The 15988-nt window shown below is 38.5% G+C and overlaps 1 protein-coding gene across 7 annotated transcripts in view; it reads left to right on the top strand.

Annotated features, from left to right (window-relative positions):
• The first annotated feature begins 796 nt into the window (after positions 1–796).
• The window catches only part of LOC124717375 (zinc finger protein 501-like), a 442600-nt gene continuing 427408 nt past the window's right edge, over positions 797–15988 (top strand). For all 7 annotated transcript variants that reach the window (XM_047244212.1, XM_047244217.1, XM_047244213.1 and 4 more), the window contains exons 1-2: positions 797–997; positions 13213–13275. In XM_047244212.1, coding sequence (XP_047100168.1) covers positions 995–997; positions 13213–13275 — 66 coding nt within the window. In that variant the 5' untranslated portion in view covers positions 797–994. The remainder of the gene's footprint in view (positions 998–13212; positions 13276–15988) is intronic.

Genomic DNA, 15988 nt, shown 5'->3' with positions numbered 1-15988 from the left:
GCTTACACATTTTCTTCGTTCTTGTTCTAACTCACTGACTCTCGCTAACAGAACGTTTCTATCCTCTTGCAACACTTTAATTATTTCGTCTTTCGATGCTGAGGTTGCAACATCGTGTGCATTAATAAGTTATGAGAGTAAGGCGGCGCACCACCTTGCTGCCAAATATTATTGCGACGTGCAGTTTCTTCCAACTGAAGGGAGAGCCATAGTACTAGCGCATCAAGATAAGAAACACCTGTTACAAGAAAGGCCCGTAAGCTTTCCACCGAGATGTTCCACAAAAATCATTCAATTTACGAGAGTCTCGTTGCAACTGTATCATCTCATGTGGATTTCCTGATCCACAGATGCGAGTGTGTGTTCGCATCATCGTCATGCAGCAACCTTAAGTACTCTTAAAGCTTTACAGCTTGCACATGTATAAAAACAAATCTGTTTGTATTGCTCTTTCATTTGATGTGCTATTTATAATAGTGAGTTGAATGAAACCCCAAAATTCATTTTGAAACACCCGGTACAGGGATAACAACATCTATAATCGACGAGCTAGGCTGTCTATTGTTTAGTAGCAGCGATACCAACACAGTATACTATCGAAGTAAAATGATTTTAAACAGCGTTGAGCGTCACGAGTAATATCCTCAGTGGAATGCTTCTCTGGAAGTAAATTAATGCTATAATCCAATGGACTCATATACTGCACCAACATGATATCGTTGGCCATACACGCTGCTAACTTAAAAAAAATACACTGAGGCTATCGTTTTGGGAACAGTACTTTCAAGACGGATGCCAAAGATAGTACACGTTTCTATTCTGTCGATGCTGTCAAAATCGTAAACTAGTAAATATGCTGAACACAAATAAATAAACAAAGACACTACCGGTAGTGCGCTGTGGGCCGGAATTGTGATCAAGTTTCGGCTTGCATTTGTGAAACATAAGTTACATGTGGAACGAAATTACCTGAAGGGATTCAATTACAGTGGAAATGGTTAGTGTTACCGTAACGACAACTATCGCATATATTTCACTCAAGGAGGCAATAACTTTTGCTTTCCGTAGGACAGGTTGTATATAATATTATGTAAAATATAACATGAATAAAATTCACTGAACACTGTATCGATATTATATTAAACCGTACCATAGTTTTGGGAGTTTATTTAGCTGGATGGCAAAAGTGGATTTCAGAAAGCTAACCAAAATAATTGATTCGACTATGGGTTCTTGGTGAAACATTGAACACTGTATTAACGAAACAAATTATAGCCACTTTCTGTACACTTCAAATATGTTAGGAAAATTCTATATTGACCAAAATCCAGTTTCTTGTTTATTTCCTCTTCACTAATATGAATGATGTTACACTACCATCAATGAGTTCCCTCCTATTTTACTGAACTGCACATTCCGCTGTTAAGATCACTTCTTATGCAGTATAACCAATATTTCACGACTGTGTTGTCCTCATTTCTTATTTGTTGGTTGGGATTTTCACTGGTAGTGGTACAAGAGAAAAACAAATTGTTTTGCTCAAGGCAAAACCTTCTAAATAGCCTATATTTATTGTTAAACCAATGACAGACCCTAACAGTAAAAAGAAAGCACCACAAGACGAATATATAAACTTGATTTTTCACTGTATATTAGCTGAGTTTTTATAATATCACATTTGTTTAATTTGGAAGCTTAAAATTGGATTAGGTCTATCACTTCTCAACCCAACCAAGATCCAAGGGTGCACTACAGCTCAGTCTGTCACTGTAATCTTCATTAGACAGATTTGTAGGACTGTATATAATAATGAGTAAATATTGAAATAAGCACTTCAGCTGTACTAAGAATGGTGTCCTTTGTGATATAATGAGCACAATGCTATGAATGGGTGTGTTGGATGAACTAGGAAAGGTATCTTAAGTATTATCATATCCATTAGGTAGTGTCTCCTATCCAGAAAATGAGTGCACACTGCTCCTTGTTGATATGATCAAAATGTTAGTTAATGATTGATTAGGGGAACATGCCTGTGCATGGGAGGAAGGTGCTGGCAAAATACGCCCCCTCCCTGTATCAATGAATCTGAGGTGTTACCTCCCACTGAAACTAAACCTGTGTGTCAAACTTCACCTTTTGAAAGGGCTGCTGTGTCAAGAGTACATGTGTGAAATGATAAGTAGTCTGTTCATTATCGGCAATTAGAACATACTGTGGATGATTCTATCCCTCGGTGAAATAGCATATGGGTTGTGAAGGATCCCCATGTGCAGTCTGTCTCATTCAACAAGGTAATGGTTTAGCAAAGAGCTTCTTTGAGGGAACAAGGTGCAATGAGTTGCAGAATGTACTACCACATGGTAGAACAAATGATGCCTGTCATATGGGCTCCAGGATCACAGTTGGATCATTGCCACAGATGGTAGAAAAGGTTGAGAGGGCCACCCTTGCTCACAGGGATTCATTGAAGCTCACTTTCTGCAGCATTATCCCTAGAACTCAGTCTAGCTCCCTGGTCAGAAGGCTTGAACCAGAGACTTGAATGATTCTGTGATACGCTACGCTGTGACTTGACAGGCTTTAACTAGAGGGTTGAGAACTTTATGGTACTCTTAAATGGCTCAGGGGTGCACTATAAGTCAAAGGCTGCTAATGAGATGACTGGCTGTGGTTTTTCTGGTTCAGCAACTCCTGATCCAGACCAATTAACAATAGCTGTATGAGGCCCATAAGTATTAATTTAAAGTTCAAAGAGGTGGCCTGCATAGATGAAACAGTTGAAATCCAAGTGATCAACTGCCAATGCATTGGATCAAAGTCCCAATGTTTGAAGCAGCTGTAAAGAGGAGTGGAGCTCGTATATGTGTATATTGCAAGGATAGGCTAATGAGAAACTAAGATGTTTGTATTTGTCACAGTAGACAAAAAGCTGAAGTCCATTGAAATAGAAATTGAAGATGCTAGTGAGATCGTGTAGACAATACATAGTATCAATGGTGGCCATCAACATAAAATTGAGACCGTCTATCAACCGCCAGATTCAACCTCATTTGTAAACAAAGACTTTTTTGGAAGAACCACTATTAGACAGATATGTTCTCCAATCATATGGTCACATCAGAGGAGACTTTAATCATACAACAGTTGATTGGGATACCGGTAATTACTGTTTAGTGTGTGGTGTGTTGAGGAGACATCCTGCGGAATGCATAATCAATATCACTTCAGGCAGGGGGATTATCTCCATAGTCTCAGATATTATTGAATTTAGCATATGTTAAAATTCAGGAGTAAGCAAGAAACATGTATTTTTTAGTTTTCTCCAAAAAATTCCTGCTCCGAGATACAGGCCTCTAAAGATAGCACTGTGAACACCATTTTGAAGATGCACATTTCAGAAAAAGTTTTAAAATGCTGTATATCTGTGTAGATATTTTGTTAGAGTTTCTTTTATTTGAAAGATAATTGCTTTATGATTACAATGATATCTTTCGTTTTGAAATATCTGCCAAAGTTCTTTTACTGTTGCCTGTTGAATTATTTTATTTACATAAAAAATATTTTTTTAAAGAAAAATGTCGATCCAGAAGAGTTAGATTTTTTTCTGTTTATTAGCACCATGTAGTACTATATTCTCTGTAAAGGAGAGCTGCCACTTTTAAGTTGGACAGTTTTTTTTTTTTTTTTTTTTTTAATCTCTCTCTCTCTTCTTTTCTTTTCTTCTTTTTCTTTTTTTTATAACTTTCAAGGATAATGTATGTCTTCACTGAAGTTGTTTCTTACTAATTTCTTTGTTACAATGTTTATTTCTATTGTCTTTGTTGCAGTTATTTCTTATCACTTTCATTATTGCAGATATTTCTCACACTTTACTGTAGTTTCTTGGTCTTGGTTGTTCATTGCAAGTTTCTGTATTGCAGTTGTTCAGTGCTAATTTGTTTACTGAAGAGACTTCTAAGATATCTGAGACCATCCAGTGAGTTCCGGGTTTTCGTGAGAAATTTGCCAGTTGACACAGTTGCAGTGTGTTTTGTGAAAAGGACGTGTCTTCTGACTGGGGCCACAGGAGAGTGAAGTGTGCTGACTATAATGCATATCTTTAAAAGAGTGATATATAAGACAATAAAAAAACAGACTTTGTTCAGGTTGGAAATAAGTGTTCTCATTTGAAGTCTCTGTTTCAAAGTGAAGATGTTTCCAGTGATGACTTTTTGGATTCTAAATGTTTTGACAGAATAACAACAGTGATAGTATCAGAACAAAGTGCAGATGATGCAGATTTTGCATCAATAGAGGAAGAATTAAATACCCTGAATCAATTAACCACAGAGGTAGGTGTTTGTCCTGTGAAGAAACTGTGGTCAGTGAAGTCGAGACATAAGCTCTGTGCATCAAGAAAGTGCAGAGAAATTACTAAAGCTATGGATGAGTACACTACAGCAAAACTGACCACACTTTTCAAAGTAGAAATTCAATCTCCAGAAGAAAATGAATCAAAGCACTCTTGCACCTCTTGCCAAGGATTTTTTACAAATATCAATTCAGCTGTTGGATATTGTGCATCCTACAGTGAAAATATGCAAGTTTTAACTATTATTCTGGAGACATTTTCAAAGAAAACAATTTTGAATCACGTTCCATCAGTATCAAAGTACATGGTAGACAAATCAAGAAATGTGAGGTTTGTAAAAGGATTCAACGGAGGCATCCGATCCCACCCATCAGCTTTGACCTGTGACATAGGGTGTTGTGGTATCTGACGTCATGATGGCATGGAGTTTAGTTTATGAGTTGGTTGTGTTTGTCAATGTCATCTTGTTGTGTTACAGCATGGAGTTTAGTTTGAGTTTGTTGTGTTTGTAGATTTCGTCTTGTTGCGGTTGGTGGTGTCCTCTGGTGGTGGTGGTGGTGGTGGTGGTGTGTGTGTGTGTGTGTGTGTGTGTGTGTGTGTGTGTGTGTGTGTGTGTTTTATGTTGACTATGATTGGAGAACAGAAATTGGTTTCAGTGAGTTTTACAATTGGAATTTTTTTTGTTTATGAGATTGCGGTGTCGATTGGTGTTATTGGTTTGCTGTTTGTCGTGTGGTAAGGCATTTAATTTATTTTATGGCTTTTTTTTGTTAGGTTTGGATATGGCAGTGAAATTAACAGTTCACAGTTGTGGGCTGAGATGGAGGACGACATGATGTGCCTCATTAAAGTTTTGCAGAAGTTTAGACTGGTAACCAAAATAGTCAAGTGTAGTGTCTGTAAAGAGAATATGCGGTTGGCCACTGTTTTGGCATATCGGATCAGGGACTGTTACATGTGGCGGTGCAGAGGGGATAACCTTTGGCGCTCCATTAGGTGCTGTACCTGGTTCGAGAAGTCTAGGTTGGCCATGAGAGAGAGAGTTTTGATGACTTATTATTTTTGTTATAGATCCTCCATCAGTTTTTGCAATCATGAAACTGGTGTGAGTGATAGGACTGTCTTAGATTGGTTTTCTTTTTGTAGGGAAGTATGTTATGAATAGTGAAGTGCAGGGATAAGTTGGGTGGGCCGGGGTGGTGTTCGAGGTAGATGAGTCACAGTTCGGAAAGAGAAAATACGGGAGGGGTAAGTCTCCGGTTGGTTTAGGATGTGGCGGTCCGTTATTTTGAGGTTGGATAGGCAGATGGTGTTTTCAGGGTTTTGTATGGGCATACGAAGAGGGAACTGGTGGGATTAATTGAAGAGTATATAGAGGAGGGGAGTGCAGTAGTTTCAGATGCTTTTTCGTCTTATAGGAGGTTGGGGAAGGGGGGTTATGACCATTTAGTTGTCAATCGTAGTTCAGAATACTAGAATTACGAGACTGGGGCACATACTAATACAATAGAAGGTTTTTTCTTTATTTTGGTGGGGGGGGGGGGGCAGTTAAATCAATCATAGGGAGGGGGAAGAGGCGCTCTTCTAACCTGCAATCTCATTTAGATGAGTATCGCTGGCGAAAGAGCATCTCTGGGGAGCAATTCATTTTTCACATTTTTTTGATGGCTGTTAGTAAAATGTATAGGCTATATGTGGTTAGTTAAGGCGGTTTTGCATATGTGTGTGTGTGTGTGTGTGTGTGTGTGTGTGTGTGTGTGTGTGTGTGTGTGTGTGTGTGTATGGGGGGGGGGGGTTGTTGGTAATGTTTGTGGATGTAGGTGGGTTGGGTAGGTGGAGGTTGTTTTGTGATTATGTTGTTTTTGAGTTGTAGTGTGTGATAGAGTTTTGTTTATTTTCTGATTTTTATTTGTTGGCGAATTTTTTTTTTTTTTTTTTTTTGGGGGTTGGTAGATTGTGGGTGGGTTGGGAGTTTGTTTTGGTTGGGTTTTGTGTGTGTGTGTGTGTGTGTGTGTGTGTGTGTGTGTGTGTGTGTGTGTGTGTGTTTTTATCGCAGGTGCAGGTGTTTGATGTTTTGGTATCGTCTTTTGTGGTTGATTTATGTATCTTAGGCAAGTGTCCGATTCCAATTTTTTGGTATCGTTTGTTGTAGTTGACCTATATAGGTCAAGGGTAGTGTCTGATTCCAATGTGTCGTCATTGCTCTTTGTTTTGGTATCGTCAGTTGTAGTTGACTTATATAGGTCAAGGGAAGTTGTTGTTTTTGTGGTATCGATAGTTGCGGTCTGATTATAATTTTTGGGTGTTGTTGGATTTTATTTTGTGGTATCGACAATTGTGGTGAGCTATGTAAGTGAAGGGAAGTGTCCGATTCCTGCGAATATTGTGAGTGTAGCATAATGTGGGAATTTTGTGTTGTTTTTATGTTATTAATTTGGTGTAGTTTGTGGTCATGGTCTGTGTCTGTATGTGTTTATATTTAGTTTTGTCCCCACACAAAAATCCCCAATTTCCTGTGCTGATCCCGTTAGTTTGATTATATTTTTGGAGGGAACGTATTTCTTGTTTTTATATGTGCTTTCGTGTTTGTTGTTGTGTTTAAATAATGATGTCATAGGCTCCATATTGGAGACGATGAGAATGATTACTTCCGCCGGAAAGGGAGGACTGTCTTTATGGACAGTTAGCCTGGAAGACGTAGCATATATCTCTGCAGAAATAACATATGCAACATGGGAGGAAAATAAACTAATTAAGAAAACTGTTGCCTTTGACAGTTTCATTGATGAACTTGGTGAATGGTCAGTGAAAGCAGTAACACACCAGCATCTGAAGAAATTGCAACAACAACACATTGCAGAAGTGAAAAGGTGTGTACAGGCTAAAGAACTGTGTTTATTGCTTCACTGTGATGTTGCTGAGAACTAGTCTGTAATTCTTCCAAAAGAAGTACAATGGTAACATTGGAGTAATGACCAGGTTTCAGTTTTTACAGGAGGGTCATATTTTCAAAACAAGACCACAAGCGTTGTAGTTGTAAGTGATGGCACAGGACATGACTCAGCACATGCTTTGCTAGCAATGCACAGAATTCTTGACCTGCAAACAGGGACAGAGAAGATCATCATCATTTCTGATGGTGCTCCTAGTCATTTTAAAAATCAGTACCAGTTGTTTGAATTGAGTAAGTTGCTTGTGCCAACTGACTGGGTATACAGTGCTACTGGTCCCAGAAAGGGGCCTTGTGATGGTGTAGGAGGCCTGTTGAAGCACCATGCTATAAAACATAATCTTTGCAGACCAAATACAGCTGCAATTCAGACTGCTGAGGATTTTACGAGAGTTGTGAAATCTTACACATCTACAGCCCTCATTCCTTTGTTCAAAGAGGAAATTGAAGAATTCCATGAGCAGAAAAAATAAGAATTGTCCAAACAAACTACTCCCGTGAAAGGAATGCAGAAAACACATTTTTGGACTCAAAGTGGAGGGCTAACACATACTGCATGCACTTTAAAGAGCAAGAAAGAAGAAATTTTGTTCGTGCATCCAACACATCAGGAACAGCAGGATAATGTTGAGATTCACAACCAGAGAAGGGGGATGTTTGTGGTGTGTGTGTATGACTATAACTGATGAATTGCAGAGATTATAGACACTAGTTATGAGTTCAACGAAACTGTAGTGAACTTCATGCTTCCACATGGACCAGCTGCTGGATACAGGATTCCAGGTGAAGGACAGCAACAATACCATCAGTGCTCACTTCCTGTTCACAATGTTTTGAAGATTGTAAGTGCACAAGTTCCTATTGGTTCAACAGGAAGGCATCACTCTATATCAAAAGAAGATACTAAAGCAGTGGAACACATTTTTAGTTCATTGACTGGCTAATTTAAGTACAAAACAGAATGCACAGAAGTTGTATAAATTGAAACCTTTAAATTTTCGGATTTTTCATATACATTTTGGAACCATTTAAAAATAAAGCTAGGTTTTGATCTTTATAAGCTTGTTATGTGATAATGTGGTAATAAAACAGGTTTTTTGTATGGCAAAAATTTCAATAGTTTATAAAACCTGTCCAACCTAAAAGTGGAAGCTATCCTTTTAAGGGAATGTAGAACTATATGGCACTAATCAACAGGAAAAAATCAAAATTTTATGGATTGGCATTTTTGAAAAAAAGAATTTTTTTCCATAAATTATAAAAAAAAACATTCACTATGCTATAGTAAAAGAACTTTGACAGATAAGTCCAAATGGAAGATTTCTTTGTAATCACAAAGCAGTTATTTTTCAAATAAAAGAAAGCCCAGCAAAATATCTAGAACTGTTCCAGAGATACTGCATTTTCCAGAATTCGCATCTTCAAAATGATATGCACAATGTCATCTTTGGAGGGCTGTATCTTGGAGCAGAAATTTTTTTGGTGTAAACAAAAAAATACTTGTTGCTCCTTCATTTTAACATGTGCTAAATTCAATAACATCTGAGACTATGAAGATAAGATTTTTACCTAGCCTTCCTGAATTGATATGGACTATGCCGAAACAATACCAATTGCTCACTCTGAAAAGTATCACTCAGAAGCGCACTATGATGACAGTGTGTTAGATAGAACTACTGGTAATAAATATATCTGACTGATGTGATGCTTTCTGTGCATAAGCTTGTATCACAGTCTGTAGAAAGATTAACTTGTTCAGTAAACTAAATACAGAGGCAGTAGTTTCATATCTGAAGGATGAATTTGAAACATTTAGCTCTAAGCAAAATCATTTAGAGGACCAGTGATTTTATTTTAAACAGCTGACCGAACACTGTTTTTTTAATATATAATTTTTTGAATACTTTGAGAGGTGGTAGTACTCATCGAAACAAGAAAAGTAAGTCCAGTGAACAAGGGTCTGGAAATGCATACTTTTCTAGATAAGTCCAGTGAGTGTGGTTCCAGAAATGTATACTTTCTGCAATAAACATGTGCTTATGGGAGGTGTTCAACTTTGCATCCATTTATGACAATGCACCTCTCTGCCCTCCGGTGTAAGGAATGATGTACCCTTTAAAGTATACGTGGCACGCGTTGAAGACCTGAGCCTGAAGTGCCCGCACATTGTTGATTGGCGTGGTATAGGCCAATTCCTTCAAGTGTCCCTGTAACCAAAAGTCTAGGGGATTGAGGTCTGGGAAATGAGCAGGCCAAGGTGTTCCCCCAACCCGCACCCCCTGTGACCAATCCAGCGGTCTTGAAATGTCTGCGCCGAATGTTCACGCACATTGCAATGAAAGTGTGCTGATGTGCCATCATGCATGAACCACATTTGTGTTCGTTGCAGCGATGGCACAGCTCTCAGCAAGGTAGGCAATATATTAATGAGAATGTTCAGATAATGCATCCCAATTAACCTTTGTGGTGCCATGATGACCCTATTAATCTGTCGACAAGTACAACTGCCGATACATTGATTGAAAATCAATGTTGCTGTCCTCTTCCCTGAATTCATAACACCATTTCTTGTGAACCCTGCCTTACTGCTAAAAAAAATCCTTGATACGAACAATGGATCTGCAGCACACTTCTACAACAGCCGTTGACAGAATCACTGCCTGCCATGATGATCCTGTGACCTTATGGTTTGAATGCACTGTAGATGATATGGGTACAGCAGTTGTTCATGAAGTAGCTCCCCTCCTAGATAAGAGAGTGAGACAATCCTTCTGCTGCTACTAATTGTCGCACATTGGTCTCAGGGGTGTCTTCCACTGAGCGTAGAACACGCTCCATCGTATCAGGTATACAGACTGTGTGGGATCTTCTACCGTCACTCTCCCAAGGTACAAGGATACCTGTGTCCCTCAGACACTGGAAATGTCTGCTAAACAGCTTACCAGAGGGCACTCTGCACTGTGGGTGTTTTTCAGTGTAGAGGACACTGGCTCCCAGGCTATGTCCATTTGCTAAACCCTAGCAGAATATCACATCCGCCATTTCACTTGCAGAGTAGTAGGCTTCCATTGCTAACAAGTGATGGAGGAGAGAAAATGTAAATGTACTGCACCATTTTTATGTACAAACAGCACAATAGTAAACATATAAGTGAATCCACATTTGGAAGAAGGTAAAACACCATGACACGTACCCAGGGTTGACAGTACTGCACAACAAGACACAAACATGACAAAAACTAACATAGCCTACAACATGACTCAAACCACACTACTGACTGCAGACCACATAGTGGTAGGTAGAGTACTGTGAGTAAGACATCATAGTACCCTGCTGACATATAGGTCCCTAGACAGTCATGGGAGACACAGAAATTGAGAGTAGTAAAGCAAAAAACAATTACACAGTTCTGATTTCAGTATTCCTTTACAATATTCGCATTATGTGATATTATTAGTGATGTGCGTGCATCAATCAGTTGTGCTAAGAAATTCACCTATGGAGTTGAAGGAGTTGGCCACCAATGAATCCTTTAGAGTCTTCTGAGATAGAACTTTATTATTAGTTAAACTTTTTATGGCTGCTAGCATGTTATTGAAAATTTGAAAATGTGTATTGCTGAATAATGGACACCTTTCTGAAACAAAGTAAGTGACTTTAAATCTTTGTGAACATCATTCTTATTTCTATTATTGATTTCATAAATTGAGCTATTAGTTTGAGAAAAAAAAGGACATTTTTAATGACAAATTTCACTAAGGAATAAAATACATTGGGAAGCAGTAGTCAGTATCTCCAGTTCCTTAAACAGTCCTCTGCAGGTTGTTTGTGAGTTCACACAACAAATAATTCATATTGCTTGCTTTTGGGATCAGAAAACTTTAGTACACAAAATTAGCAGCTGAGTTAAGGTCCCCCCCCCCCCCCCCCCCCCCCCCCCCCCCGTTGAACCTTGATATATTGTAAGTCCCTCAAACAACATTAGACTAGGAAATAAGACACTAAAAGTTGTAGATGAAAAGTGACAATGTGCAAGACATAAAATACAAAACTGCAGAAACAACAAAAGCATTTCTGAAAAAGATAAATATTTTAAAATCTAATATGAATTTAACTAGCTTTTGCTATTATTTGAAGATAGTTACCATTACTGTATTTTTTTTAAAAAAAAAGCTGCAAACTAGTATCTTGCATTATTAAGAGAAAATTTTTTATTTTCAATAACCTACAGCTTCTCTATATATACAACACGGGATTGTTCACCTACTAATTATATTGTGGTGCTATGGTTGTACCAATTACTCTTCAAGAATAGAGGACATTTGATGGTATATTATGATAGGGTACATCTGTTGAACTTGGTTTCATGGATTAGATTAAGTTTTTGTTCCATAGACCCAAAAAATTAGATGATTCGTGTGAGTATGGAACAAATTAGAAAGTATAAAATAAAAAAAAAATATATATAAAACATCAGAATATAATACTCACCACCCTGATCATTTGCCATGAGATTGTCAAAATAGGTGAATACATTACAGTAAACCAGACGTGCTAATATTTACAGAATTTACACTCTTATCAGAATGAAACATAGTTATGTCCTTGTAATAAATTTATCATTCACTAATACCTAATCTTGACTGTTGTGACCAAGTGTTGTCGAAACTGAAATCTAACAGGCATTTTTACTTAATCTAGTCCATGTTAAGACATTCATCTATAGAGTAGAAGGAGTTGTCTATCAAAAAGTCTTTCAAACTCTGTTTAAAACTGTTCTTTATCTGAAACCAAGTTTTTTATGGTTGCTGGCAATTTATTCAAAATGTGTGTTCCGAAATATTGGACCCTTTTCTGGACCATGGTAAGTGAGTTTAGGTCTTTATGTAGAGTGTTCTTATTCCTAGTATTGACACTATACATTGAGCTTTGGTTGGAAACAGAGAGATATATTACTTGCAACAAAATTCATTAAGGAATAAATTATACTGAGAAGCAGTGGTTATAATGTAAAGTTCTTTGAACATGTTTCTACACAGTGTTCTTGAATTTACACCACAAATGAGTCATATTACATGCTTCTGCATGCTAAAAGCTTTAGCTCAGTGTGATGAGTCCCAAAATACAGTGCTAACAGCATTTTCCAGGACGAAATACAAATTAATGTAAAGAGGTATATGTCATACTGGAGTTATATAACAATTCTTGCTTAAAATGCATACCAACATTAAATACATTTAAATGTAGTTGAAACAGTCTTGCTTGACAATTGCTTCTACTGTCCTCTGTCTCTGAACCTGTGAAACAGCACTATAAGTAAGCCAGATGTATCAAGAATTGTTACTTGTATAATTATGTGTTAAATGTGTTGCTTTATCCTATTATTTACTCTCATCTTTGTTGATCATGTAGTCTCAGTATGTACTGTAATTATAAATTACTTACGTTAACCTGGCTTCTTGTATATCATATTTGCAAACAGTGCCCTAAAAATGATTTGCTGCAACAAACAATAAATAAATAGTTATAGAATGAGTGGCTAATGAGATATTCTTTTCATTTCAATTTGAATTTCTGAAAAAATTCCATTTTCCTGCCCTATATTATATCCAAGGGCAATTTTTTTTTAAAAAAGATAATTAGATTCTGGCATACAGAATCTCAAGTCTCCTATTGACTGAATCTACATAGATACAGAACAGTTAAAGACTGGCTTAATTGTCAACTTCCATCCAAGAGTTATAAATTTGTTGAAGTTCAGCAAAATAAATAAACAAGAAAATAAATAACTATTAAAGGAGGCAAGAATTTCCCAGCCTACAGATACAGAACTTTGTACCTTATTTTCTAGTTTATGCGTTATTGTCAGTTTGTTCTTTGTAGTTTGCCTTCAGTTGTGTTTTTCTTGCAGGAGACTGCCCCTGAACAACATACTAGTTCTGCCTGTGATGGGGTTACCGTCAAACAGGAGCCAGTAAGTATTATTAATATGAACTATTATGTTGTTTGTTATAATTTGGGGAGTATCTCAAAAATAACAGTTGGAAAACAGCAGCTCCTTTATCAAGAAAGGAGGAAGAATAAATTATCTGCCATCTTAAGATCTTTTGTCACCCAGACTTGTTTTGGCTCCTGTAAGCCAACATCATTGCATCTCATTTTTTTGTAATGAGATGATAAAATCTGACTGTTTTTTGTTGTGACTCACCAATCTTTCAAGGTGCCCGCCGCGCAGATTACGTGCATCCTTTACATGCGGCGCTGTCTGCCAGCCATGCAGCAGCAGCGCCACCTAAATGACCAGCCAGCCAGTGACAGCTAGACTTGGACTCAATTTATGATTTGACTGTTATAGTGTACACACGTCTTACTCCATTTACTTTGATCTGTGACTTTCATGTATTTGCGTATTCCTTGAATTATATATTTGTTCAACTTGAAGTTATAACATTTTTATGTGTTGTTATTTTAAGTCTGAAAGCCATAATATGTGCCTATACTTTTGGAATAATGGCCCTTTAAAGTGCCTCATTTAAGATGTGGATTCAACATGGCTACATTTTGTGGGCAATCAACATTTGACAGTTTTGCATTATTGTGCTTGCTTGGTGTGTTGTTTAGATAATGTTTGCACCTCTTTTTTCTGATTTCTCCATTCTCTTGTTTTGTCAAATTGTGACAAAACTAATATGTTTCATAAATTCCCGTCCCCAGAAAAATTTGACAAACATGAAAGAGTCAGAGCTGCCTTATTCAGAAGTTTTGAAAGTCTTAATCCACTATAATTAATTTATTTATGATGTATGTGTTCTGTAGAACCATGTATGTGGGCAAGTTGCTTGTGTCTGGAACAACTGTTAAAAACAGAAAAAAGTATAGTGATGGCAGTACTCGTACAAACAAAGAAACAACTGTATTGAATGTGGTTCTGGAAATACATACTTTGTGAGATCAGATCACTTGTTTGAAGGAATGCCTCCGTGGATGACTCTTTGTAACAGTGCATCCTTTTTCCCCTCCAGCATTAGAAATCGCAATTTCTTTGAAGCTGGACCTGATTGTTGGTGTGCATGCTGGCCCATATTGAAGACACTGTACTGTAGGCTTATTGTTGTTGGCTGGAATGTTACTGAATAATGATTGCAAGTGTCTAAAAGTCTGGAAAACAAGGAGATCAAGTCTGGGGGGGGGGGGGGGGGGGGGGGGGGGGGGGGGGCGCTCCAGCAGTCCCGGAACTTCAGCACCAGATGTTCAAATGCACTGCTGCAAAAATGTACTGGTGAACCCTTTGCATGAACCACACCTGTAGGCTTTGCCTATGTGGCACATACTCCAGTAGGGTAGATAATACATTAATAAGAAAATCTGTGTAACACTACCCATTTAATCTCTGTAGCAGATAAGCCCAAATAATTTATTTACAATAAAAAAATTGTTCGTGGATTGTGAAATAATATTTATTTCATCTTTCTGCGCTTACTTGCACATTTTTATCAACCCATTCAGGATGATTATGAGAATTCAAACTGCCTGAAATACTCCTTTTGACCCCTCTCAGAGCTTCTGTGGTGTTAAATCACACTTGCAACCACCATCAGAACTCATTAACTCACAGCTAAGTATGGTGCGTGAGACAAATTGCATGACATATTGCTCTGCAGAGGTAATCAAGAGCATTTATTCCCCCACGGGGCTTGCCACTCTTTGGCGGATTCGTGCTTGGCTACCATAGGGCCCCAGCCTTTACAGCACTTTTTCCCTTCCGTGCTGCATGTCTATCCTCTTGCTATTCTTTTTCCACTCCCTTGGGGTATTATTGGGAATGTTGTGCATTCTGTCGCTGACCTGCAAACAGTCTCAACTTTCTTTTTAGCTCTCACTTCCTTTCTTTGTTTCCCCTCTCCTCTCATTCCTCCACTTCGGTATTTGAGGCTCCTCTTTTTTTCTTCTTCCTCCCTGTGCCCTCATGAGTGTCTAACGCGTAAAAGGTGACTGGGTAACGTGTAATTCCCAGCCCCGGGTCGACAGGTAGGGTTCGCATGTACCCGCCTGGTACAGGCCAGGCCCAGGGCGGGGTGATTGTCTCAGTTGCTGCCTTCCCAGATTGCCTATTGGTCCCTCTGTCAGGTGTTCGGGAGGTGTGACCTGAGGTGTGTGCCCCCTTGTGAAGGGGGCCCCAGTTGGAAAAAGCGGGCCATCAGAGACACTGGCAGTCACGGGGGATTTCCTCACGATGAGTCACTCATCCTCTCCATTGATGTCAACAAAACATAAACATAATGAGGCTACTGATTTGAAGACTCTTCCTGCTGCACCGCTGTTCCTTGTGGTTTCACATTCTGACGACAGTCAGTCCTTTGCCATGGTCAATCCGTTTATTCATGTTTTTGCACTTTGTGAAGCCCATGTTAACCTAGGCCTTCATTTGCTTCCTAAGGACACTACTCCAGCCTCGGTCTAACGCCTTCAGTTTCACGACCTTCGCATGGAACTTAGCGCTAGTACCTTTGTATACATTCGTGGCTCTTGGACTGACCGTGGGGTCTGGTGTGGCTTCATCATTGGCACCCATGTCTTTCGATATCAGCTTCCGGACCACTCCTCAGTATTCACAGCCGAGCTCTTCGCCTTGTATCAGGCCGTGGAGTACATCCGGTGACACAGCCTTCCCAATTGTGTCCTCTGCT

Source organism: Schistocerca piceifrons, chromosome 9 (assembly GCF_021461385.2).
Source record: "Schistocerca piceifrons isolate TAMUIC-IGC-003096 chromosome 9, iqSchPice1.1, whole genome shotgun sequence".
NCBI lineage: Eukaryota > Metazoa > Arthropoda > Insecta > Orthoptera > Acrididae > Schistocerca > Schistocerca piceifrons.
This window is presented reverse-complemented; position numbering and strand designations above follow the sequence as displayed.